At 42.6% G+C, this 26,441-nt stretch overlaps 1 protein-coding gene across 4 annotated transcripts in view; it reads left to right on the forward strand.

Moving 5' to 3' along the window:
* rcor1 (REST corepressor 1) overlaps positions 1–13,190 on the forward strand; it is a 186,339-nt gene extending 173,149 nt beyond the window's left edge. For all 4 annotated transcript variants that reach the window (XM_038777300.1, XM_038777291.1, XM_038777283.1 and 1 more), the window contains 3 exons: positions 2,361–2,418; positions 2,530–2,759; positions 10,916–13,190. In XM_038777300.1, coding sequence (XP_038633228.1) covers positions 2,361–2,418; positions 2,530–2,759; positions 10,916–10,957 — 330 coding nt within the window. In that variant the 3' untranslated portion in view covers positions 10,958–13,190. The remainder of the gene's footprint in view (positions 1–2,360; positions 2,419–2,529; positions 2,760–10,915) is intronic.
* Positions 13,191–26,441: the final 13,251 nt, after the last annotated feature.

Here is a 26,441-nt window from a genome sequence, read left to right on the forward strand (position 1 = left end):
TGCTCAGGGCAAGTCTACAATAAAGTAGTTCATATTTGGATCCAAACAAGGAGCAAGAGTAGGCCATTCTGCCCTTCAACCTGCTCCGCCATTTAATAAGATCATGGCTATTCTTTTTTTTTTAAATTTGGAGTACCCAATTATTTTTTTCCAATTAAGGGGCAATTTAGCGTGGCCAATCCACCTACCCTGCACTTCTTTGGGTTTTGGGGGTGAGACCCACGCAGACACTGGGAGAATGTGCAAACTCCACACAGACAGTGACCCGGGAACGAAACCGGGACCTTAGCGGCGTGAAGCAGCAGTGCTAACTGCTCAGCCACCGTGCCGCCCCATCATGGCTGATCATGTAGTAACCCCAAATCTGCAACCCATCTTGATTATGAAAGGTTTTTTTTTAACTTGGGAAACCAAACTATACATGTTATTTTTTTTATCTCTAATTATTGAACTGTAATAACTTGCACTTGTATAGCTGTTTAAACTTGGGATAGTACCCAAGCATACACATTTCAACCACTCTTTTTGTGAAAGTGCTTCCAACTTTTGATGCTTCATGACCAAACTCTAATTTTAGAATTATGCATCTCATTCTTGATTCCCCATCAGAGAAAATTATTTCTCTGTACCTATCCCTTCTAATCCTTTTTACATTTTAAACATCTTGATCAAATCACTGCTCAATCTACTTTGCAACCTGTCCTTATAATTTAATCCCCCTAAACCTTGCGTTACTGTGCTGAACCTGTGCTGTCCATGCTCTAAAGCCAGTATATCCTTTGAGGTACGTCACCCAAAACTGAATGCAGCCTTTCAGTTATGATCCGACTAAGGCACGATTACAATTGAATCATAAGTTCTCCTCATGGTTTTCCAGCACCCTTGTGACAAAGGCCAATTTGATTACTTTTTGCACCTGTTTATATGCTTTTAATGATTTGTATATCTGGACTCCTAAACCTCTTTGCTCCTCCACATTCTAGTGTTGCACCATTTAAAAAAACTACTGATTTATCTTTCTTTTATCAAACTGGATGTCCCGACACTAGCCCATGTTGAACTCTGTTGTGGTTTTTCCCGCTCACTTTAATCTTTGTATATCCATTTTGTAATTTGTTACTCCCATCAGCACTACTTACTGTTTGTCTTAACCTACTGTCATCTGCAAACTGTCTAATCCTTCATCCAGTATATACAGTAAAATGTTGTCCTGTAGTTGATTCCTGCGGAATGCCACCTGTTCCATCCCACTAATCCGAGTATGTACCCTTTCTTTCCACTCTGCCTCCTGGTTCCCAACTAGTTTCCAAACCAAGTCTACTTTTGCAGGCTACCTCCTATTTTATATTTTTAAATTTATGATCCATGTGTTTAACTTTATTGAATGCATTATGGAAGTGTAGCTAAATAATATCCAATAGGAGTATAGTTTTGGAGGAGCAGAGTTGTTTGTAGCACATTACTGCACTAATTATTCTGCCACATTTGCCAACAAAATAATTGTGACTATCTTTTAAAAGTAAGTAATTGGTTGTGGAGCACTTTGGGGCACTAAATGCATGTTTGTTCTGTAGTTAGAGGTTAATTGATTTAGATTATCTCCTGGTAGAAATTAGCTATCATTGATAGAAGTCCAGGAGTTTTACAAAGTATAGAACTAGAAGCGGCTAAGTGGCACCTGTTGGACAATTAGCTGCATTTGCATATGTTCTTTTTTCAGAATATCAAGTTTAGGCTAGACCGGTGTGGGGAAATTCATATAATTAAAAAAAAAAAATGAGAGGACCCTACTAGGTAGTTAATTTATTTAGCAACTTCTCAATGTATCATCCATTTGATAAGATGTGTTGCAGCGTATTATTGAGTTAATGTTGAACGGTTTACATATTTGCAGTATGAACTGTTTAAAATATGTAGTTGCATTTTAAAACAAGTGACTGCTGAAATATTTTTCTTCTAGTACCATTCTTAACATCTGAGCCAAAAGTTTGTAGGTTCCATCCCTAATTCACAAACTCACAGACTGACACTTGATTGCAATACTGAAAAAGTTGATCATATTCATGTCTACTGTCTTTCAGTTAAGATATTAAAACAAGCCCCATGTAACCTTATTTAGGTGGACTTAAAAGACCTTGTAATATGTAAATGAGAGCAAAACGTTCTTGCATTGTACTGGCTATTGTTGGTGCCTCAGCCGTCAATAAAATATGGGAATGGTTGTTTATTCTGTTTGTGGCATATTGCTGCACTCAAATTATTCTGCCACGTTTGACAACAAAATAATTGTGCCTATCTTTTAAAAGTAAGTAATTGGTTGTGGAACACTTTGGGACACTAAATGTAAGTTTGTTCTTTAGGCAAATCAGAAAATTAATGCTCGTTGGACAACTGAAGAGCAACTACTAGCTGTGCAAGGTGAGGAAATATCTCACTTGGGTTTACATTTCAACTTGAAAAGAAAATGCAAAAATGTTAGTTAAAATGCAGTCATTATTTGTTGATTGTAGAATTTCTTTCTCCCCACAGCAATAAGAAAATATGGCCGGGATTTTCAAGCCATTTCAGATGTAATTGGCAATAAAACGGTAGTACAAGTGAAGAACTTTTTTGTGAATTATCGCCGTCGTTTCAACCTTGAAGAGGTTCTGCAAGAGTGGGAAGCAGAACATGGTAGCAGAGAAGAAAATGGAAGCATTGCTGATAAACCCCAAAACTCTCCAGATGTTGCTACTAAACTTTCTGAGGAGGAAGAAGAGGCAAGTCTCCATCCTTTACCTTGAGCATTGTGTATTAGCCTTTATAAAAGCAAGTATGTAATGAAGAATGACTGATTTCTACTTATTTCCTTTTTTCTGCTTAGAGCACAGGCATTTTCAAGAAGCTAGTTTTAAGATACTAGAATAGTGTGATATTACTCCGTTGCAAAAATGTTTGTCAAATTTTTCTGAAAGATTTTATTAATACAAACTAAATATTAAACTGAATTGGCATGGGGTTGGGCACCAGTATATAGAAGTTTAAAAAAATAAGATTAAGGTGCATAAGTGTTGGATAGCCCTAGATAAGGACATGTTTTAGAATGCATGAATATAAACGCACAGTGTGGTGAAGAAGATTTGTGATGTACAAGCACAAGTAGCAGTGCAGGACTGTGATATAGTGGCAATAATGGAAACGTGGCTTAAAAATGGTGAGAACTTGGCACTTAATATTCGAGGAAAGAAAGTGTTCAGAAAAGATAGGGAAAGGAAAAGATGGAATAGCTGTTTTGGAAAATAGTTGTAGTGTTGGAAAGAGAGGATGTCCTTGAGGGCCCAAGGACAGAATCCATTTGGTTCGAGTTGAAAAATAAAAAGGGGATGATTATGTTACTTAGATATTCCATAGGCCTCCAAGTAGTGAGAGAGAAATACAGGAGGAAATCTGGAGGGAAATTGCAGCGCTATGCATGAACTATAGAATGGTAATATCGGGGGACTTCAATTTTACAACTATCGATTAGGATGTTGAGAGTCAAGGATAGAGGGGGCAGAATTTCTGGTGTATTCAAGAGAGCCTCTTTGACCAGTATGTTTTCAGTCCGACTAGGATGCAGGTTTGCTGGATCTGGTGCTGGGAGTTGGGCCAAGTAGACGAAGTGTCTGAGGGAGAACACTTCAGTAAGAGTGATCATCATATCATAAGGTTTAGATTAATAATGGCAAAGAGCAAGGAACAATCAAAAGTAGAACTTCTGTTAGTAGGATGGAAGGAGAATTAGCCAGAGCAAAACAGAACCAAAGACTGACAGGAAAAACGGTAACAGAACGATGGGTCATCTTTAAGGAGGAGATGTTTCAGGTGCAGGCGAGGTATTTTCCAACAAGGATGAAATGTTGGGACCAAAACCATGGCCATGACGAGGGAGATTGGAAATATGATGAAACAGCTAAACAATCTGTGATGCATGTCAGGTCAGTTCTTCAAGCAAGGTGCAGGCCAGATACAATAAGTTAAAAGGGGCAGTGAAGAGCAAACTAAGACTGACAGTGGAAGAGTATTAGTATTAAATGGCAGTTAACATAAAGGAAACCCAACTATCCTGCGTTAGATGGCATGTAAATAGTAAGCAGGTAGTAAGAGGTGGGGTGATCCTTTTGGGGACTAAGAAGGTGATGATGTGTTTAGAAGTGCAGAGCAAGGCTAGAACACTTTGTATTGGTGTGTAGTAAGGAAGATCATCTTGATAAAATAATAGTAGAAACAGTTGGCAATTGGGTGAAAATTGATAGGCAGGATGTACTGGAAAAAGGTTGGCTCTGCTTAGAGAGGATAAGTCACTTAGTCCAATAGTTTGCATCCCAAGATGTTAAAGGCAGTGGGAGTAGAGGAAGCAGAAAAGTTGCCATAATCTTCCAATCCTAAGTATGGGAGAAGTACCAGAGGGTTGGAGAGTGGCAAATGTGACATCCTTATTGAAGAAAGAGTGTAAGTGCATTCCTAGTAGCTACAGCTGGTCAGTTTAAAATCAGTGGTGGGTCAAGTTTTAGAGACAATTGTGAGGAAAAATCAATGAGCACTTGGAGAGGTTTGAGTTAACTAAGCAAAATCTACATAGATCTATAAAAAGCAGATCACACTTGACTGATCCAGTTGATGAATCTGGGCGACATGGTGGCATAGTATTTAAGGCTGCTGTCTTACAGCAGCATGGGCCTACCTAGGTCCGATTTCACCCTTGGGTGACTGTGGAGTTCGCACATTCTCCCAATTCCTGCGTGGGTTCCCTTCACCAGCTCTGGTTTCCTCCCACAGTCCAAAGATGTGTAGGTTGGGTGGATTGACCATGATAACTTACCCCTTGGTATCCAGGGATGTGCAGGTTAGGGTAAGGGGATAGGGTGGGGTGGGTTGAGTAGTGGTAAATTTACCCATGAAAACAAATTTGGAGGTATGGCAAACTATGAAGTTGATAAAAATCGACTGCAACAGGACATGTATATATGCTCGTAGAATGTGCAGACAAGTGGAATTTAACACTGAGGTGATTCGGGAGAAGAATTAGGGAGAGATGCAGTGGACTTAATGGTACAGTTCTAAAGAGTGTGCATGAGCAAAGGGATCTAGATGTGCATGTGTACAGGCCTTTGAAGTTGGCAGAGAGAGTAGTTGAAGCATATGGGATTTCAGAGTCTTAAGTACAGATATTGAGTACAAAAGATGAAAAGTTATGCTGAACCTTTGAAAAGTTCTGGTTAGGTCTCACAACGCTTTAAGAAGGATGTGTGAGCGTCCTTGAGAGGGTTGGAGAAGATATTTATCAGAATGGTTCCGGGATAAGGGATATTTTCTATAAGGTAAGGTTGGAGAAGCTGGAGTTGTTCTTGGGCATTAAGGAGGTTGAGGGGAGATTTGATCAGAAGTATCCAAGATTATGATAGGTTTAGATACGGTAGATAAAGAAAAATGTTCACATAGGATGTATGATATTGAAGCAGGCTTTCAGCTCTATCAGTCAATGCCAGTATTTATGCTCTGTGTAAGTCTCTTCCCATCTTTTCTCATCTAAATCTGCCTTTTCTCTTTCATATGCTTGTCTGGTTTCTCCTCTTTAACTTATCTATACCATTATTGCTCCAGTCATACTCTGTGGTGTCGGGTTCCACATTCTCACCACTCTTTGGATGAAGAAGTTTCTTCTTACTTCCTTATTGCTTTTCTTAGTGACTGTCTTATTTTAGTGGCCTCTGGCTCTGCTCTTCCCCAGAGGAAGAAACATTCTCTCTTTACCTGCTCTGAAATTGTAAGGACCTCTACTAAATCAGCCCTCGGCCACCGTTTCCCTAATGAGACACCTAATTAACATAACCTGCAGCTGCCACAAGCAGCAAGCTTGTTTGCCACCAACTAACAGAAAACTGGAAAAAGACTACAAGTTAATGTTAACGTTAAATGCTAAATACAAAACTGGACTAGATTCTAGAAAAAGATCAAACTTTAAAATTCCCTCACTCACCAAACTGCCTGAGTTAAGTAATCTGTCAAGCTGGAATTTGTGCTGCTTACTTTTGTTCCTATTAGCTGAAGATACAAGAGCTACGGGGCACAAATTTAAGATATGCGGTTTAGGGGATGTGAGGAAGAACTCATTCTATGCAAACGTGATGGAAGCAGGCATGATTAATGATTTTAAAATAAAATTGGATGCGCGCAAGGTAAATAAACTTGCAGGATTACAGTGAAAGCAGCAGGGAGAATGGGACTGACTGCTCCACAGAGATCCAGCATGAACATGTTGGGCTGAATGGCCTCATCCTTTGCTGTTATGACTCTAAATAATTGACAATGGGTGCAACTGCTGTAGACGCTAGGATAATATAAAAATGTAATTGTAAATTGAGCCTAAAATTGAAATCCTTCACTGGTCATAGACCTGAAATACAGATTATGCCAGATCTTTTGAGTATTTCCAGCATTTTCTGTTTTATTTCACATTTCCAGCATCTGCAGTATTTTGCATTTGTCTAAAAATAAGGCCACTTGTTTTGACTGACTCCGATGTATGAGTGCAGTCAAAGGAATGATTGGTATGGTTGTGAGTTTAATCACAGAAAAAGCTTCCACATCATTGACTATAACAGATTGATATATGATAAAGAATTATACTGTGCAGCTGAAATGTATCAAGAGTATAATTTACTCTTCAATGATTAAGTTGAAAATTGGCAAAATATAAATGTTCAAAAGGCTATATAATTACATAAAACGTGGGAAATGCCAGCAGATGAAGCAGCATCTGTGGGGAAAGAAACAGTTGACATTTCAAGTTGATGACTTTTCAGCAGAACTAGAAAATGTTAAAGCTCTTAACAGTTTTTAAGCAAGTATGTAGGCAAGGGGAAAAGCCAAAGGTGAAGTTTGTGATAGGGTGCAAAGCAGAAATTACTAAAGGCATGATGATCCAAGGCCAAAGAGAGACTTGGATCTAGTGGAGCTATGAGTGTAAATAACAGAACCGTTAGCAGTAAATCCTTCCAGTGAAACAGCAATTTATTTGTACTTTCAATTTGATATTCTGTATTCGTTGCTCACAAGGCAGTCTCCTGACCAAGCCATGGAGCATGTAAGAACACCTTGCCCCCTGACTTGTTTGAGGGCAACATTCTGGAGTAAACTTGCTCTCCAGCAGGACATTGTTCTGGTTCAGCAACTTGTCATTAAAACTCTGATGACAGCTTCTGCTCCTTATACCATTAGAACTCAGAAGATCTCCAATACGTTGGGGAGACCAAATGCAGATTGGGCAACTTGCTTTGCTGAACAACTCCATTCAATCCATTAAAGACCTTGAGCTTCAGGTTTCTTGACATTTCAATTCTCCGTCCCACTTTGTTCCAATGAAACCCAGCAGCTCCTGGAATGTTGCTTGACTTTTCAGTGAGGCATTATACAATCTTTTAGATTCAACATTAAATTCAACAATTTTAAATTATCATGGCTTCCATTTTTTTCCCAACAGGAGGTGCTGGGAATGGTTGTGCTGTTGCTTCTTACAGCTCCTCTAAATCCATGTTTGTTTCCCTTTTTTTTAATATAATTTTTATTGGAATTTTTTACAGAAAATATAAAACATAACAACAAACAATGAAATGCAACAAAATAACCCATAATAACTGTGACGCCCCCAGACCGTATCGACGCATGTATCACATCCCCCCACCCCCCCAACCCCAATGAACAACAAAAGAACTTAAAAATATATTAAAATTAAATAAACAAACATAGTCATTGTCTGCCCCCCCCCCCCTTTTTTCCCTCCCCCTTCCCCCCCTCACCCCCCCGGGTTGCTGCTGCTACTGTCCCTGTACCCTATCGTTGAGCCAGAAAGTCGAGAAAAGGTTGCCACCGCCTAAAGAACCCTCTCAGGGCGAATTTGACCTTCTCTAGCTTAATGAAACCTGCCATGTCATTGATCCAGGTCTCCACGCTTGGGGGCCTCGCATCCTTCCATTGTAGCAAGATCCTTCACCGGGCTACTAGGGACGCAAAGGCCAGCACACCGGCCTCTTTTGCCTCCTGCACTCCCGGCTCCACCCCAACCCCAAAACTCGCGAGTCCCCATCCTGGCTTGACCCTGGATCCCACCACCCTCGACACCGTCCTCGCCACCCCCTTCCAGAACTCCTCCAGTGCCGGGCATGCCCAGAACATATGGGCATGGTTCGCTGGACTCCCCGAGCACCTGACACACCTGTCTTCACCCCCAAAGAACCTACTCATCCTCGTCCCAGTCATGTGGGCCCGGTACAGCACCTTGAATTGGATGAGGCTAAGCCGCGCACACGAGGAGGAAGAATTAACCCTCTCCAGGGCATCAGCCCATGTCCCGTCTTCGATCTGTTCCCCCAGTTCCCCCTCCCACTTAGCTTTCAGCTCCTCTACTGACGCCTCCTCCGCCTCCTGCATAACCTTGTAGATATCAGATATCTTCCCCTCTCCGACCCAGACCTCCGAAAGCACCCTGTCGCTCACCCCCCTCGCGGGAAGCGAAGGGAATCCCTCCACCTGCCGCCTAGCAAATGCCTTTACCTGCAGATACCTGAATATGTTCCCGGGGGGAGCCCAAATTTCTCCTCCAACTCCCCCAGACTCGCAAACCTCCCATCGATAAACAGGTCCCTCAGCTGTCTGATGCTCGCTCTGTGCCAACCCTGAAATCCCCCATCAATGTTCCCCGGGACGAACCTATGGTTCCCCCTTAACGGAGCCTCCATCGAGCCCCCCACGTGTCCCCTATGTCGCCTCCACTGCCCCCAAATCTTGAGGGTAGCCGCCACCACTGGACTCGTGGTATACCTCGTAGGAGAGGGTGGCCACGGCGCCATTACCAGGGCCCCCAGGCTTGTATCTCCACAGGACGCCCTCTCCATCCGTTTCCATGCTGCCCCCTCCCCCTCCATTACCCACTTGCGCACCATCGACACATTGGCCACCCAATAATACCCCGAGAGATTGGGTAACGCCAGCCCTCCCCCATCTCTACCCCGCTCCAAGAAGACCCTCTTCACCCTCGGGGTTTCCCTTTTTTTTGACCCCTCTCATCCCCTTTTGCCTTGTGCCATCATCTTTTTAATCTTTAACTGCTCCTGCCTTCCTCTATATCACAGATCTTGCCTTTTGTTTTTTGTCTCCCCTCCCCCTTGCTCCTCTGCTTGCTTGAACCTCATACAAGAAACATAGAAAGTTAGCATGCAGGTACAGTAAACAATAAGCAAGGCAAATGGTATATTGGCCTTTATTGTAAGGGGTCAGAGTAAAAGATTAAGGAGGTTGTACAGATGTACAGGGCTTTGGTGTGACCACACCTGGATACTGTGTGGAGTTTTGGTATCCATATAAGGAAGGATATACTTGCATTGGAGGCGTTGCAGCACAGGTTCACTAGATTGGTCATGGGATCAGAAGGTTGTCCTATAATGGGAGGCTGAGTACATTTGGCTTATACCCTATAGAATTTAGAAGAATGAGGGGTGACTTCATGAAATTACAAGATTCTGAGGGGACTTGTAAGCATAGATAGTCAAGAAATTGATTCACCTGGGATAAGTCTCCGGATAAGGGGCAAATCTTTTCAGACTGAAGTTAGAAATTTCTTCATTAAAGATTCACTGTGAATCTTTGGAATTCTCTATCCGAGAAGGTTGTGGATTTTCCATTATTGAATAGGTTTACGGCTGAGGCAAGTCAAATGATGTGGATGGGAAAGTGGAGTTGAGGCCCATTGATCAACCATGATCATGGTGAATGTGCAGCAGGCTTGAGAGGCAGGTCTGGTTTACTCCTATCTCTTATAGGAATGTTCTTAAAACTGTTTTATCTCTGATAGTCCAGAACTGATGTTAAGATCATCAACCTGAAATATTAATATTAACTGTGTTTCTCTCATCTCACAGATGCTGCCTGACCTCCTGAATATTTCCATCGTCTGTAGTATTTTGCTTTTGTGCACTGTAATCACAATATTGCATAATAGCATGCGTGTGTGTGTGTATTCAAATGCTAGGAATTCTATGGCATGTAACTCGCATCCTGACCCCCCAACGTCTACAAGGCACAAGACAGGAGTGTAATGGAATACTCTCCACTTGCCTGGATGAGTGCAGCTTCAACAACACTCGAGAAGCTTGATACCATCCAGGACAAAGCAGCCCGTGTCATTGCTACCCCTTCCACAAACATTCAAACCCTCCACCACCGACTAACAGTAGATGGTGTATACCATCTACAAGATGCGCTGCAGTAACTCGCCAAGGTTCCTTAGACAGCACCTTTCAAACCCACAACCACTACCATCTAGAAGGACCAGAGCAGCAGAAAACTAGGAGCCCCACCACCTGGAGGTTTCCCTCCAAGTCGCTCACCCCCCTGACTTGGAAATATATTGTCATTCCTTTACTGTTGCTGGGGCAAAATCTTGGAACTTCTTCCCTAGCGATCTTATGGTAACAGTACAGTGGGTGCTCCTACACCTCAGGGACTGCAGTGGTTCAAGAAGGAAACTCACCACCACCTTCTGAAGAGCAACTGGGGATGGACGATAAATGCTGGCCTAACCAGTGATGCCCACATCCCATAAATTCATTTTTAAAATTATGTAGATGTCAGGTTGGGGCAGGGCAGGTCAACATGGCTATAATACCCCTGGCCCAGTGGTCAAAGAGCCTAAAATAAAACAGGAAACTCTCAGCAGGTCTGGCAGCATCTGTGGAGGGTGAACGTAGAGATGTTCGGTATCAACTTGAAACCTAACTTAGGTTTCCGATACAGTTAAGCCACCAAAAGCTGTTAGAACTTTTTATGAAGAACTTAAAATGTGTGTAAGTATTTCTGAAATTCTGTTCGGGTAACCTTTTTTAAAAACAATATTTTTCAGGCTCCTTCTGTGCTTGATGTAAGATATCATTCTGCATCATGAGAGTGATGCATAGTAGGTGATCTGAACATGCTATGTTGACTACTGTTTAGTCCAGGTCATCCAATGATGCCAAACTTCAACCAACCACCTCCACAAACTCACCAGGACCAGCTAGCTTAACACCAAAAAAGCTACAATGTTCACAAATGGACGCTTCTGCCTTACCCTGCCTCTACCACCAGGACAGCTTCCACTACACACGGAAGTCATAGAAAAATCTTTGATCTGACATCCTCCTTTGAAAGAAATGGGAATTCACAAAAATACTTGTGAATGTCTAACGTCTTCACTTAACCAGTTCATGACTAATGTCTCCAGGGCATTGATAATTTGTATATTTTTGGAACCGTGACTGCCATCAGATGCATCTTTATTACTTTCCTCACAGATGTTTTATGATTTAATGTGAATGCCATGATTGTATAACATATAACTGGCATACAGGAAATGGACGTCTGAACTGTCTCTAAATTATTGGGTACTTAAACTGTATTTTGGATTGTGTATTGTAGACTTTAAACATACCTCCCAGTCTGAGGAAACTTGAAGGTAAAATAGGGCCTTTTATTAGCATATTCATGGAAAGAAAAATTGGATCTGTTTTTATTTAAATTGCATCTTTTTTTGCTGTACAGTATTTTAGAGTAGCACTTCCACATAGTATGGAGTGACTTTTTACTTGAATATTGCAGTTAATGGATTGGAACTGATCATATTCAGGTACTAAACTGCGGCACAACTAAACTGTTGAACTCGTTGCATAATCTGTTGTGCTAACCATATGGAATTCTTGCTTATTTAGCATGGTATGGGTTAAGCACAACATGCTATACAGACCTGTTGGGTTCATTAAAGTCATTTGAGTCTATGCATGTTTCTGTGTAAGAATGGGTGTTTACAATTTCTACATGAATATTTACCTGAAATTCAAACCCTTATTAGTCCTTTCTGGGAATAATATCCCAGCATTTAGAATTTTCTAAATTAAGTTTGTTAAATTTGCTTTATGGGTTGCTGCTGATATATGTAGTGATGTTTGCCAGAATTTCAAAAAATATATACGGATTTAGTTTGCAATAAATTGGGCATGTTTTTTTTATATAGCCTCTTGATGTGCTCAATAGGATGATCTTTTTTTAAAAAAAGAAGTCAGTGTGTTTATATTGCAGATTTATATTTTATTGCCTGTTACTGCTAATTTTAACTGAGATAATTATGTGACAATTTCTAAGGTTTTGAGCATTATATACCATGATTCCACATTGAAAAATGGTAATATTACAATACTGCTTTTGAATATTGTGCAGGATTCTTGTTGACCTTAAATTTTTAAGAAACGTTATTTCACCATTGCATCCTTGCAGCCAGGAAGAGTGGGAGGGATGTAAATCATAGAGCAGAAAAGGAGCAAAGTGAAAACTGGGAAAATTGTAAATGCCACTTGTGTAAAATTGTACTTCTAACTTCTCAAAATGCACACGAGCTTTGCTACAGTAAAGCAACATTGAATTTTTTTCAGAAAGGAGAGTAAACCTCTTAAACCCCTCTATTTTTCTAAGATTAAACTTGTAAAAATGCTAGTAATATTCTGACACATGACTTTTTCTACTTCTGAATATTGGAACAGTTGCATAATAGCCATAACCGTAAATACCGAGTAGCCGACTAATCATGTTCTATTGATTGGGAAGAGAACGAATTGTGAAGTGTTTGATCTCGAACGGAAAATTGGCCAGAAAGTCTACATTTTAATTTGATTGAAATTACTTCTTGGAGTTAAAAAAAACAAATTACATAATTGAATAAAGTATACACATTGGTACTTGGACAGCTGCTGTGCTACAAACCAGATAAAACTCAAATCTGCTTTGCAAATTGAGAAAGTACATAGTTTCCAAGACCAAATGTAAGTAATGCATTAATTAAAGTGAAAGCAATTGTTCAAATTCTATGGAAAAAAAATTCTAGATGTGGGCAGATTGTAAGGATAGAGAGTGCCTTGTGTGCTGTGAGAAGTTTGAGGAACAAATGGTCACCTCACAAGACACAACATTGTATTTAGAAGTTCTGTTATTTGTTTCACCTTTAAATTTGAAACCCAAGTGGCTGTTTAATTTTAAGGAAGCTTACAATGGTTGTTTTTATTCTTTCTAGATTATCTTTCTGACTTGACAACCAACTAAAGTAACATGAAAGAATGATTACAGATAAATAAACTATTGTTTGAAGCAAAGTCTCTCCGTATGACCAGTTTTATTAAATCTTTACATCTGTATCCAAAGAATCTTTGAACGGTCTGAAAAGCTGATTGAATTAAAGTTTGTACATACATGTTAAGTTAAGTCTGTGCGGAGTCTGCACGTTCTTCCCGTGTGTGCGTGGGTTTCCTCCCATAGTCCACAGATGTGCAGGTTAGGTGGATTGGCCATGATAAATTGCCCCTTAGTGTCCAAAATTGCCCTTAGTGCTGGGTGGGGTTACTGGGTTATGGGGATAGGGTGGAGGCGTGGGTTTGGGTAGGGTGCTCTTTCCAAGGGCCGGTGCAGACTCAATGGGCCGAATGGCTTGCTTCTGCGCTGTAAATTTATGATTCTATGAAACCGTGGAACTCGTGTCTTTCTTGGTAAGAATATCCTACCTGGAGGAATTGGATTAATTACCTTTCAGATGTGGAAATGTTATTCAGATTTAATTCAATTTTATTTCAATAGACATTAAATAATCTGAGCAACTCTAACTATGATCAGGAGTACTACCTCTAATATCCTAATCCATTGTGATAACTGAAAGAGATTTTTAATCTGATAAAACAAGAGCCCAATAGTATTGTTTCCTTTCTCCAAGCACAAATTTAATGTATTTTTAGAAGCTGAACAGAAATAGCATCATTAAACACTTGGATAGGCATCAGCTGTCAAAGAGAATCAGCATGAATGACTTCCAAGCAAGCATTTGATAAGGAAATACAAACACTTATTAGCAAAAATGAGAATACCCAGATTTGGAGGTAATCTGGGGAAATTGGTTGGTAATTGGTTTTATCTCCTTGCACTGGGTATCAAGGTTTGCTTTATACCTCGAGTCAAGCAGCTTGAGATGTTTCATTATATTAAAATATGCTATATAAATACAAATTGTTGTTTGGGACAGAGGAGTGTGGGGATAAAGTCAATGTTCTTTGGTTGACATGATGTGAGGTAAATAGATGCTTATTAGGCAAGGGAATGGTTATCGGGAGTAGATAGGGAATGTAGAACCTGAAATACAAACAGATCCGCCACGACCTTATCAAATGGTGGAGGTGGCTTGAGGGGTCAAATGGCCTACTTCTGCTCCTATTTTGTATGTTCATATGATAAATGATAATTCCCAGGGATCTGTCCTGCGACCTCAGCTTTTCATTATTGGTAAAGGATTTAGATGAAGGATAGGGGATTATATATCCAAATGTGCAGTGAGATTAGAGAAGGAAACAGACTGAACTCCATCTGCTAATGATGAGAGTCGAGGAGCTGTTGAAGGTTTTGCACAGGTTAAGATTGAAATGTTGACTTTTTACATGGAGGTTGTAAAACAAAAGTTAAGTATTGCTTCTCTGTATAGTTTCCAGAACCAACACGAAATAAGCATTGCATTCAGTATTGAGCAATTAACCTTGGGGAGCTACTGGAGTTTGGTGCAGGTAAAACAAAGTTTAACCAAAATGATACCAGAACTTTAAGGGCTGGTACATAAACATGCCATGAATTACCTTGATTTTTACAAGATTAGGTGATGCAATCAAGGTGTTTAAAATGACAAAGGGATTTGATAAAACAGTAACAGAGGAACTTTTCCCTCCAATGGCAAATACAGAATGAGGCCCTAGAATCGTAAAGACAGCTGGGACATTTCAGAATGAAGTCAGGAATAATTTCTCAATAAGAGGATAATGAAAGTCTGAAACACTTTTCCACTCCACCCCTGTCACCTCCCACAACCACCGAGGCCTTGGTTGCTGGATCAATTGAATTTTTCAAGACTGAGTGATTTTTGATTTGCTTCCAGGCCAAGGGCTATTGAGGATTTCTGCCTGAACACATTTTGTGAAATGGTCAGAATATTCTTCAAAAGCCGGCTGTTCTGAATGCTCTTCAGTTCCATGAGGGAACCAGTATTATAAAGTCCCTCATTCCAAAAGCACATTTTATTTACTGAATCTTTATTTTTGTCTTGAACAATATCAAGTGTTAAAACTATATGTGATTGTGCTGAGAGAAGACACACCATTTGGATTCACTGTGAGCAGCCATGTTTGAACTAACATTATTTTCATCTCCCCAATAGGGGGCAATGTCCCTTAATTACATTCCTTCTCCACTTGAAAACTTTACATTTTATTGTATATGAACCCAAGTACCCAGAATATAACATAACTAAGCCAATATCAATAATATCTGAAATTTAACAGGCTGGATTTGTTTATATTTATATATTTGTTTTCCCTGAAATCATTCAGACGTACTTTTAAAAATGTTTTTATTGAGTTTTTGGTATACAAAACATATAAATATGAATAAACATTAGGAGATTTTTTAAAAAGAAAGTAAAAAATAAAAAGTGCAACAAACTATTTACACAGATCGGCTTCAACTATTTACAAACGTACATTGCAGTTTCCTTTATTTTCATCCTTTCAGTATTTACAGTAGCAATTATGGTCCCCTGTGTTTTCTTCCCACCATTTTTTCTTTCCCCCCCCCTCCCCCTTTTGGTTCAGGTTGTTGCACCTGCCCCCCCCCCCCCCCCCCCCCCCTCCCCTTGTGTCTCATGTTTCTCTTGTTGGGCTTGGTTGAGTTCCATGTTTCCCTGTCTTCTCCCCACCCCCACCCCCCCAATGTCCCTTAACCATGTCGTGGCTACCCCCTCCTGTTCTTTGCCTTCCTCGTCATTGACTACAAACAGGTCTTGGAACAACCAGGTGAATGGCTCCCACGTTTTGTGGAAGCTTTCTTCTGACCCCCGGGTGGTGAATTTAATTTTCTCCATTCAGAGAAATTCCGACAGATCGGACAGCCAGTCTGCAGCTTTAGGTGGTGTTGCTGACTGCCAGCCAAGCAGGATTCTCCAGCGAGTGATTAGGAAGGTAAGGGTGTCGTCCCTCCTCCCCATGAGGAGATCTGGTTGTTCTGACAATCCGAAGACTGCCACTGTCAGGCACGGCTCCACCTTCACCCCCACAACCACGTTTAACTGCATTAGGCTTAGCCTTGCGTGGAGTTGGCTCTGTGCAATGCTTTGCTCCAGAGTCCCCACCCTATTTCAAATCTTTCTCCTTCGTCTCGTCCAATTGTGTGCTGGCAACCCCTTAGCAGTCGCCCGTACATGTCACCACAGCTCCCTTTCCCTAGGATGACCGCGTCCACAGGTCCTCTAGCAGTAATTGTCGTGGTGGTCGGGGGTATGTCCTTGTTTCCCTTCAAAATAAATTTTTGATTTGTAGGTACCTGAGTTTGTTGCCCCCTGTCAACTGGAATCTTTCGGTCAGTTCTTAGAGCGTTGTTAGCCTGTTGTTGGTGTAAAAGTCCCTAACTGTAAGCGTACCCCCCCCCCCCCCCATCTCCACCTCGTAGTTGCCGGCGTGAACATGTGGTTGTTGTAGATGGACACTCGGTTAGCCCGAAATGGTGTCGCAGTTGGTTCCACGGCCAGAGTGTTGCTACCACCACTGACTCGTTGAATATTTATTAGGTGGGAATTGGAGTGTCGCCATGGCTAGGGCCCGGAGGGAGGTCCCTCTGCAGGAGTCCTCCTCCATAAGCACCACTCGGCTTCTGGCTCCTTTATCCGCCTCTTTACTCTCCGCAGTCTCTGCCCAGTGGTAATATTGCAGGTTTGGGAGGGCTAGGCCACCGGTGAATCTTGTTCTTTGCAGTACTCTCTTTGCGATCCTTGCATTCCTCCTGCCGCACACAAACGCCATAATCAGTTTGTCCAGTGAGTTGCAAAAGGCCTTGGGAATGTAGATTGGGATGGATCTAAACAGGAAGAGGAACTTGGGCAATACGTTTGCACCTGCACTCTGCCTGCCCCCCGCCTCCCCAGGGAGAGTGGGAGTGTGTTCCACCTTTGCAGGTCCTTTTTTACTTACTCCGTCAGGCTGGTCGTGTTCCATTTGTAGATTCCTGTCGAGTCATGAGTGATTTGGATCCCCGGGTAGTGGAATTTGTGTCAGGCCTATTTAAATGGCAGCCCCTCCAGCTCTGCCCCTTCCCCATGTGGGTTCACCGGGAAGATCTTGCTTTTGCTCAGGTTAAGTTTGTAGCTTGAGAAGGCTCCGAACTCTTTCAACAGCGCCATGATTCTTTACATGCTGCTTCGCAGGTCCGAGATGTAGAGGAGCAGGTCATCCGCATAGAGCGAGAGTCTATGCTCTCTGTCTCCTCTCCAAATCCATTTCCAATTCTTTGCCGCCTTAAGCAGAATCGCTAGTGGTTCAATCGCTAGGGTGAACAGCAGCAGGGATAACAGGCAACCCTGCCTTGTGCCCCTATCCAGCTGGACGTAGTTAGAGCTCGTGGTGTTTGTCCATACGCTTGCCGTGGGAGAGTTGTACAGAAATTTAACCCTGGCAGTGAACCCTGTTCCTAGCCTGAACCACTCCAGTACCTCTATGAGGTACTTCAATTCGACTCTTGTCGAAGGCCTTTTCAGCATCCCGGGTAAAGATCACTTCATGTGTTCTCTCCCTGATGTTTGATGTTAGCTGTAAACCCTTGACAAAGCCCATCTGGGCTTCTGCTACCACCTCTGGTACGCTGTCCTCCAGCCTTTTGGCTAGGATCTTGGCCAGTATTTTTGCGTCTACGTTTAGCAGTGAGATGGGTCTGTAGGAACCACATTCTGTTGAGCCTTTGTCTTTTTTGGGTATCAGCAAGATTGAGACTTGTGCCAGCATAGGCGGCACGGTGCTCTTTGCCAGCGAGTCTGAACATTTTCCGCAGTGCTGTTGCAATTTCTTTTTTAGAAGTCTGCCGGGCAACAGTCTGGTCCGGCGCCCGCCTGCATGGAGCTAATACTCCATGACCTTTCCCAGTTCTAGCAGTGCTTCCAAGCCCCGTTTCCTGTCCTCCCCATGTCTGGCATGTCCAGTCCATTAAGGAATGGCTTCATCCCCGAGTCTCCTGCTGGGGGCTCCAAGGTGTACAGCGCCTGGTAGAACGTCTCAAATGCCTTGTTGACCTAATCTGGTTCCACTACTAATTTGCCTTTGCTATCCTTTTTTTTTTGTTTTTATTTATTTGTTTTTCTCAACTTTTTTTTTCTTTACAAAATAAATTTAGAGTACCCAATTCATTTTGTCCAATAAAGGGGCAATTTAGCGCAGCCAATCCACCTACCCTACACATCTTTAGGTTGTGGGGGTGAAACCCACGCAAATACGAGGAGAATGTGTAAACTCCACACGGACAGTGACCCAGAGCCCAGATCGAACCTGGCACCTCCCTGCCGTGAGGCAGCAATGCTAACCACTGTGCCACCGTGCTGCCCTGCTATCCTTAATCTGGGCAATTTCCCTCATGGCTGCCTGCTTTCTCAGCTGGTGAGCCAGCAGGCAGCTAGCCTCGTTTCCGTGCTCATACTGGGGGTCCCTGTGCCAGGTGGAGCTGGTGCTCTGCTTTCCTCGTGGAGCGCAGGTCAAAGTCCATCTGTAGCTTTTTCCTCTCCATCAGCAGCTCTACGGTCGGGTCCTCTGAGTATTGCCGCCCACCTTCAGTATGGAGTCAACTTGCTGTTGCTTAGCCACCCTCTTTCCTATCCGTGCTTTGCTGGCCATAATTTCACCTCTGCTCACAACCTTCAGCACGTCCCAGAACATGGAGGGTGAGACCTCCCCATTCTGGTTATTAGTAATGTACTCGTCTATGGTCTGTGATATTTTCTCACAGAAAGCCTCATCTTCCAGGAAGGCCATGTGCAACATCCATGAGGGGCTTTGGGCGTGGCCCATCTCCAACCTCTAAGCAAAAAGGGTGGCACAGTAGCACAGTGGTTAGCACTGTTGCTTCATAGCGCCAGGGTCCCAGGTTTGATTCCCGGCTTGGGTCACCGTCTGTGCGGAGTGTGCACGTTCTCCCTGTGTCTGCGTGCGTTTATTCCGGGTGCTCCAATTTCCTCCCACAAGTGCTGAAAGACGTGCTGTTAGGTAATGTGGACGTTCTGAATTCTCCCTCTTGTGTACCTGAACAGGCGGTAGAATGTGACAACTAGGGGCTTTTCACAGTAACTTCATTGCAGTGTTAATATAAGCTTACTTGTGACCATAAGACATATGAGCAGAATTAGGCCACTCGGCCCATCGAGTCTGCTCTGCCATTCAATCATGGCTGATATTTTTCTCATCCCCATTCTCCTGCCATCTCACCTTAACTCCTGATCCCGTTATTGATCAAAAACCTATCTCTCTCTGTCTTAAAGACACTCAGTGATTTGGCCTCTACAGCCTTCTGTGGCAAAGATTCCCATAGATTCACCACCCACTGCTGAAGAAATTCCTCCTCATCTCAGTTTTAAAGGATTGTCTGAGATTCTGTCCTCTGCTCGTTTTTCCTACAAGTGGAAAAATCCTCTCTACGTCCACTCTATCCAGGCCACGCATTATCCTGTAAGTTTCAATAAGATCCCCCCTCATCCTCCTAAACTCCAACTTGTTCAGACCCAGATTCCTCAGCCGTTTCTTATAAGACTAGCTCTTCATTCCAGGAACGAAAGAGAAAATGCTGGAAAATCTCAGCAAGTCTGGCAGCATCTGTAGGGAGAGAAAAGAGCTAACGTTTCGAGTCCAATGACTCTTTGTCAAAGCTCCGCTCTGTGAGCTCCCTGTCGGCATCAATGTGAGCTTAATGACCCTCTATCTACAACTTGTCAGGAACCAGCAGGCTTGGGAGCTTCAACGCCAGGTTGGGAAGGACTCCCAAATCTGGAAAGGAACCATCGGAAAGGAAGGAGTTGGGAATTTCAAGTCCAACGTGGTTCTCCTCACCAAATGTGAAGAACACCAGCTGGTCATCACTAGCGCACTGTTCTGCCAGAAAGACAAGTTCAAGACTTCTGGAGGCATTCATGATCAAAGCGCTGGTGCATGATCCACTTCAACATCACCAGAGACCCAGAGCGATGACCAGTGTAATGACTGCTGGATTGACCACCGGTTCATCTGTTCTTCTATGCCCATCATACTCCAGAAACAGCGGAGGATGACGAAGCAGCTCCAAAAACGTGAGTGGTTTCAAGAGCCAAGCATGTTAGTAAACCTCCATCAATGTCTTCAGAATCTCCAAAGTGTCTAATTTTAATGGAGTGAAGGGAAACTAGAAGAAGCTGAAGAGTCGTCGCCTCAAGCTGTGAAGAAACTATTGGCTACAAGACCAGAAAACACCAAGACTGGTTTGACGAGAACAGTCAACCCATCCAAGACCTCATCAACAAGAAAAGCTTCCGCACCTGACAAAACAACATAATCAGCAAGGCAAAGGGGCGAGCCCATCAATTAGCCAAGGCGGAGGTACAAAGAAGAACTAGGGAAATCCAGAAGCAATGGTGGATTGAGAAAGCTAAGGAGCTGCAATCCTCACTGATGAGCATGACATTATTCTTCAGTGCCACCAAGGCAATATATGAATCCAATACCCCAGGTATTGACGGAATACCCCAGTAAGGACGGAACCCTATTGAAAGACAGATTAAAATATCAACCTTTGATGGAGAGAACACATCAAAAACTCCTAAACGGTGACACAACCATAGAGGAAATTCCCCAACTCCCCATCAAAATGATCTTGGACTCCCACCAGGCGTGAATCAAGTCGAAGCTGACAAAATATGTGAAGAATGAAAAGGCCGCAGGACGGGATCCCAAAAGATTTTCAAACTTGGAGGAGAAGAGATCACCTGCATTCTCCATCAGTTGCTGAAAATCTGGGACAGAAACTATAACCTCAGGGACGCTGCCATCTCAATCATCTTCAAGAAAGGAGACAAAGCAGACTGTGGGAACTACCAAGGAAACTCCTGTTCTCCATTACCGGGAAGATCATCACCCGAATCCTCGCTAGCTGCCCTCTCTGTCTCTGAAGTAACCCTTCTGGAATGCTAATGTGGCTTCCAACAAACCGTGGATACATCTGTATGTCACCCATAATTACAGATGTTCCTTTATTGCATGCATCTCTAATTTATTGTTTAATGATCCCCAACATCAATACTACAGTTTATGGGTCTGTATATAACTCCCACTAACACTCCTCCTTTTTCTATCCTTCCTGAATACCCCTGGATGTTCTAATCCCATCCCTGATCACCCTGCAGCCATGTTTCCGTAATCCCGACTACATCATAGCCATTTAGATCTATTTGTGTGATTATTCACTCTTCCAACTTCTTCCATCAGGCAGGAGATACAAAAGTCTGAGAACACGCACAAACAAAAACAGCTTCTTCCCTGCTGTTACCAGACTCCTGAAGGGACCCTCTTATGGATTCATCTGATCTCTTCACACATATTCTCTGCTGAGTAGTGCTATACTCCTGTATGCCTGTCTGTATTTAGATTGTGTATTTTGTTTGTCCTATGTATTTTCTTTTCGTGTATGGAATGATCTGTCTGAGCTGCATATAGAACAATACTTTTCACTGTTTCTCGGTACACGTGACAATAAATAAATCCAGTCTAATGTTAACTCGGTTTCTCCACCGATGTTGTCTGACCTGCTCCATACTTCCAACATTTTCTGAATATATTCTTCCAGGCTCCTTTTAGGAAGTAATGAATTTCTTTTAAAAACTGTGGGTTGTAATCATATAATTTCAACCTGGAATTGTTCAGGACCATCTTGCAAACAAAATGTTTGCTGTCCTTTGCTTAGCATTGTTGTGTTTAGGTAATTCGTAGAAATGTGTACAATTGTGTTACACCCATGACTGCAACTCTGCTGGTTTGTTTTGCGTGTGCAGTAATCAGCAAACCGGGCAATAGCTTGCACAGTGTCTAAATTGAACTCTGAGCGATCGCTGAACTTTGTCCGGGAACAGTCCTCCACGATGTGAGTCATTGATTGGGGTGCACCACAGCTGTAGTCCACGTTCCCGCCAAGGCGTTGCTCATGTCAATTTGCTGCACATAGGCCCTTGATCAGTGTGGAAATTGTTGAGTGCCCAATGTGACGTGGCAGGTTGAGGGTGGGTGGGCGGGCTGTGGGATCTGTGATGAGGAAATGGTTTCCAATGGTGGTATGTTGGTTCCATTCCTACTGCCACAGGGCCTCTGCTGTTATTCCTTGGTATGGTGATGGAGGTGAGCAGGAGGTGGATTGTTAAGGATTGTGTAGCGGCAGGCTTTGGTTGAAGTAAGCCACCTTCAGGAGTTTTCTTGATGCAATCTCCCTCATGTGAGGGGATAGGATTGTGCTCCGGACTAGGACCCACGGGAGTTGAATTGATTGGAGTGTACCCGAGATGATCTGTATTGATGTGTTGCTCTGGGTATCAACAAGACTGGTGTGGGATGAGTTGTACCATACTGGTACACTGTATTCTGCAGGCGAGTAGACAATGGCAAGAGTTAAGGTCCTATACTCTGTTGTATACAATCTCAAATACATTCCAAATAATGAGGAAAATCTAGAACATTTACATTTTAGACCGGGCAATACATCAATTTTGACCACTAACTAATTAACAAATCTGGTCACTAATTGTGGAAATCTTGCTGATAAGTGGTTGATGCCAAGTGTCTCTTTCTTGTCAGCCGGTTGGTTTCCCTTTGCGGATTCATTCCTCACAAATTTGTCTTTATTAAATACTTGTCCTATAAAGTTTAATGATCATCTGGGAAAAGGTTGGTATGTAAAGTTGGCCAGATTTGAATAGGGCAGAATTCAGAAAGATTAGTGAGCTCGTTGAGCAGGAAAGCGAGACTGGCACACAGGGATTTAGATGATCATTGGAATATTTTGTTTTGCAAAGAATCGTTCAAGGTGCAGCATATATGCATGCCATTTGGAAAATTTCAGATAAACCTTAAGCTTTATAAAGACAAATTGAGGAGAAATTAATGCTCATGGGGAAACAGAAACTGACAGGCAAGAAAGACACTTTTCCATAAAGCAGTTCGGGCTTGATTTAAAAGGAAGTTCAAGAGTTTTGTACAGTGGAAAAGTCTAGCACTTTCTAAAAAGGTTACTTAATGGCTGATCAATTTTGAGAGTTCTATTGTGCACAGACTAAAGCAAATAAATGGCCTTGGGTTTTGTCTGAAATCTTGCGGATACGTGGTTGAAGCCAGGATGGCCAGAATTAGAAATTATGGGTGCGGTTGGGGGGCATTGGGCAGAAACCTGTTGAACTTTGGTACATGCACCAGACAAATGTCCCAATGATGCTCCAAATGGGACTACTTTAGTAAATTCCATTGGTGAGATTCCCCACAGCTGCAAGTACATTTGTGTTATGTATCAGAGTAAAACTTCCTGCCAGTAACGCGCCATAAAATGTGTAGTGATGTCAGTAGATTGTTTGCGTGGGCTTTGAGCAGGTCACAATCTTGATTGTATGAGCAGCACCCTTAATAAACCTCTGCCTTTTACAATCCATTTCTCTTTGCAGCAACAAAGAAATATAATAGGTGAGAAAACTGGCAATGAGGACCGAGGCAGGACAATCATGGAGAGAAAATTTTAGTCAACTAACTGTGGGACGGCATCAGGAGCAACAGAAGTTTCCCGGGATCAGACTCTCTCACGCAGATGTGAGGCAAAGCATTGCCACCACTGTGAAGTTTTAAAATATATATTTTTTATTGCAAAGAATGTTTTTCAATATTACAAAATACCACTACATTCGTTGACAAATGTATACAGAAATTTTAATCAATATCAACCATACTGGCTTCTACCCTTTACCCCGAGAATTCATAACAAAGAAAAGCCCAACTATAACCTAATAACAACCTTCTCCTCTCTTCCCCCCCCCCCCCCCCCCCCCCTCCCCAAAAGCTGGCAGTGATCAATTCTCTGAAAAGGGAAATGAATGGCTGCCATCTCGAGTAGAACCCAGCCATTGATCCTAATGATGTACTTAACCTGTTTGAGATAGAGGAAATCCATTAGGTCCCCCAGCCACGGTGAGGCACTGACGGAGTGGGGAAACTCCATTCCAGCAGAACTCTCCTCCGGGATATCAGCGCGGCAAAAGAGTAGACATCTGCCTTAGTCCCAGTCTGCAGCAACGGCATGTCTGTGATGCTGAAAATGGCCACCAATAGGCAAGACTACAGATTGAGACCATAAAAACCCTGATCTGATGTTAAAGAAGGTAAACCGAAAGCCGACCAGTTTTCAACAGGACAGGACCAGATCATATGGGTATGATTTGCCAGAAAACCGAGCGCACAGATCTCCCACCCCTGAGAAAAATCCACCCAACCTAGCCCTAGTCAAATGTACCCTGTGCACCACCTTGAACTGAATCAAGCTGAGCCTAGCCAAGGAGGTGGTTGCGTTGACCCTGGGTACAGCCTCACTCCACATTCCCTCCTCAAAAACCAGACCCAGCTTCCTCTCCCATTCCCTCCACACCTCATCCAGTGGCGTTTGCTTCACGGACAGGATCCGACCGCATGTAGGAACCATGCACGTGGCAAAGCTACACGGGCTGCAGGGAATGGCGATTTCAAAATCTGCTGACTGTGCATGGGCTACTACTCGGGAGAAAAGTCGGGATACTCAGACAAAAGGGGAAAGAATTCCTAGTTGTTCAAGGGATTGTTTGCACCGTACTTCCAAATACCTTTGGAATGGAGGGTGTTGATCCGAGGAACCAAGATCCAAAAATGGCAGGAAAAACGGGCTCCATGGACGTGTTTGATGAGGATTATGAAACATGGAATTCTTCATATGAAGAATTATTCCAATTGTTTTAGTAGCTAAGCAGACACTGGAGGAAATAAAGGTCGCAACATTTCCCAGCTTATTCTCTGTAAAACATTTATGCTGCTACAGAATCTTGTTCCCCCAGCGAAACTAGGACACACGTCTTTTAGTGAATTCATGAAAATATTAGAAGGCCAATTCTCTCATAAACCATTATTGATTGCAGAAAGGTTCCAATTCCACTGCCAGAGTCAGGAAGAAGATGAAACCATATTACAGTTCAGAGCGTCTTTACAAATATCAGCAAGATGTTGCGAATTTGGTACAACACTTGATACTCTTCAAGACAGGCTGGTTTGTGCGTTACGTGGTGGAGCGGTTCAGAGGAGGTTGCGTACCATAGGTAATTTGACTCAAAGCCTCTGTGGAAGTTGCCACATCTATGGAGCTTTCAACGAGAGAAGCTTCACGAGGGCTGGAGTGAAGATCCACAAAATGGATACCACCAGGAACAAGGCTGCAAAGATGCAAACATGTCACTATTGTACACAGGCTGGACACTCAGCAGGGGAACGCTGGAGGACATCAAATACATGCAAGAACTGTAGTGAGAAGGGCCACATTGCCAAGGGGTGATGGGCTCAAAACAATTTTCCTACAGTAAAGAAGTGTGAGAAGAACAATACAGCTAAACAATCTAGTCATGTCTGCAACCTAGTGGATGAAGAGACTAGCGCTAGGTGTTTTGTCAATGCTGGAGATCAACAACGTATTTGGGCATATCCAAAACTTGAAGGTTATGAGATTAAAACAAAAGTGGATATGAGTGCAGCAGTACCACTGATCCCGAGACAACATCAAAAGCTGAGACATCTGCCTTTAAAATCATCAATTGTGGTACTAAGGACATACACTGAAGTGGTTGCACCATTAAAAGGATGCATTATGGTGAAAATAGAAGCAAATGGGTAGATGGTGAAGCTGCCTCTTCACATTGTCCGTGGAAACATTCCTGCTCTATTTGGCAGAGCATGGTTGACTAAGATTAGGCTTAACTGGGAAACTGTCAGTCAATTAGTGGATTCAAAGAGCGACATTCAACACCTTCTGAAGAAGTATGAGAAGGCGTTTGAAGATTCACTAGGCTCTCTTGTGGAACTTAAAGTATATCTAAAAATCAAGTCAGACAGCACACCCAAATGTCTCAAAGCTAGAACCATACCATACACCACCAAGCCTAATGTTGAAGAACTATACAGACTGGTAAGGACAGGAGTTATTGAACCTGTTGCTACAAGTGATTGGGCGACACCAATCATTCCTGTATTAAAATGGGATGGCTCATTGAGAATCTGTGGAAAGTTTAAAACTACTTTTAGTTTTGTGCGTTTATCATTCTCCACTGCCACTGATTATAGACTTGTTTGCTAGACTTTCTGGAGGACAGAAATTCAGCAAAATTGATCTTTCACAGGTATATCAGCGGATGAAGGTAGCTGCCGAATCACAGCCATTACTCACCACAGGGATGCTCTTTTTAAACGATTCATGGATCAAATTCTAAGTGGATTAAATGG

The sequence above is a fragment of the Scyliorhinus canicula genome, chromosome 2, assembly GCF_902713615.1.
Source record: "Scyliorhinus canicula chromosome 2, sScyCan1.1, whole genome shotgun sequence".
NCBI lineage: Eukaryota > Metazoa > Chordata > Chondrichthyes > Carcharhiniformes > Scyliorhinidae > Scyliorhinus > Scyliorhinus canicula.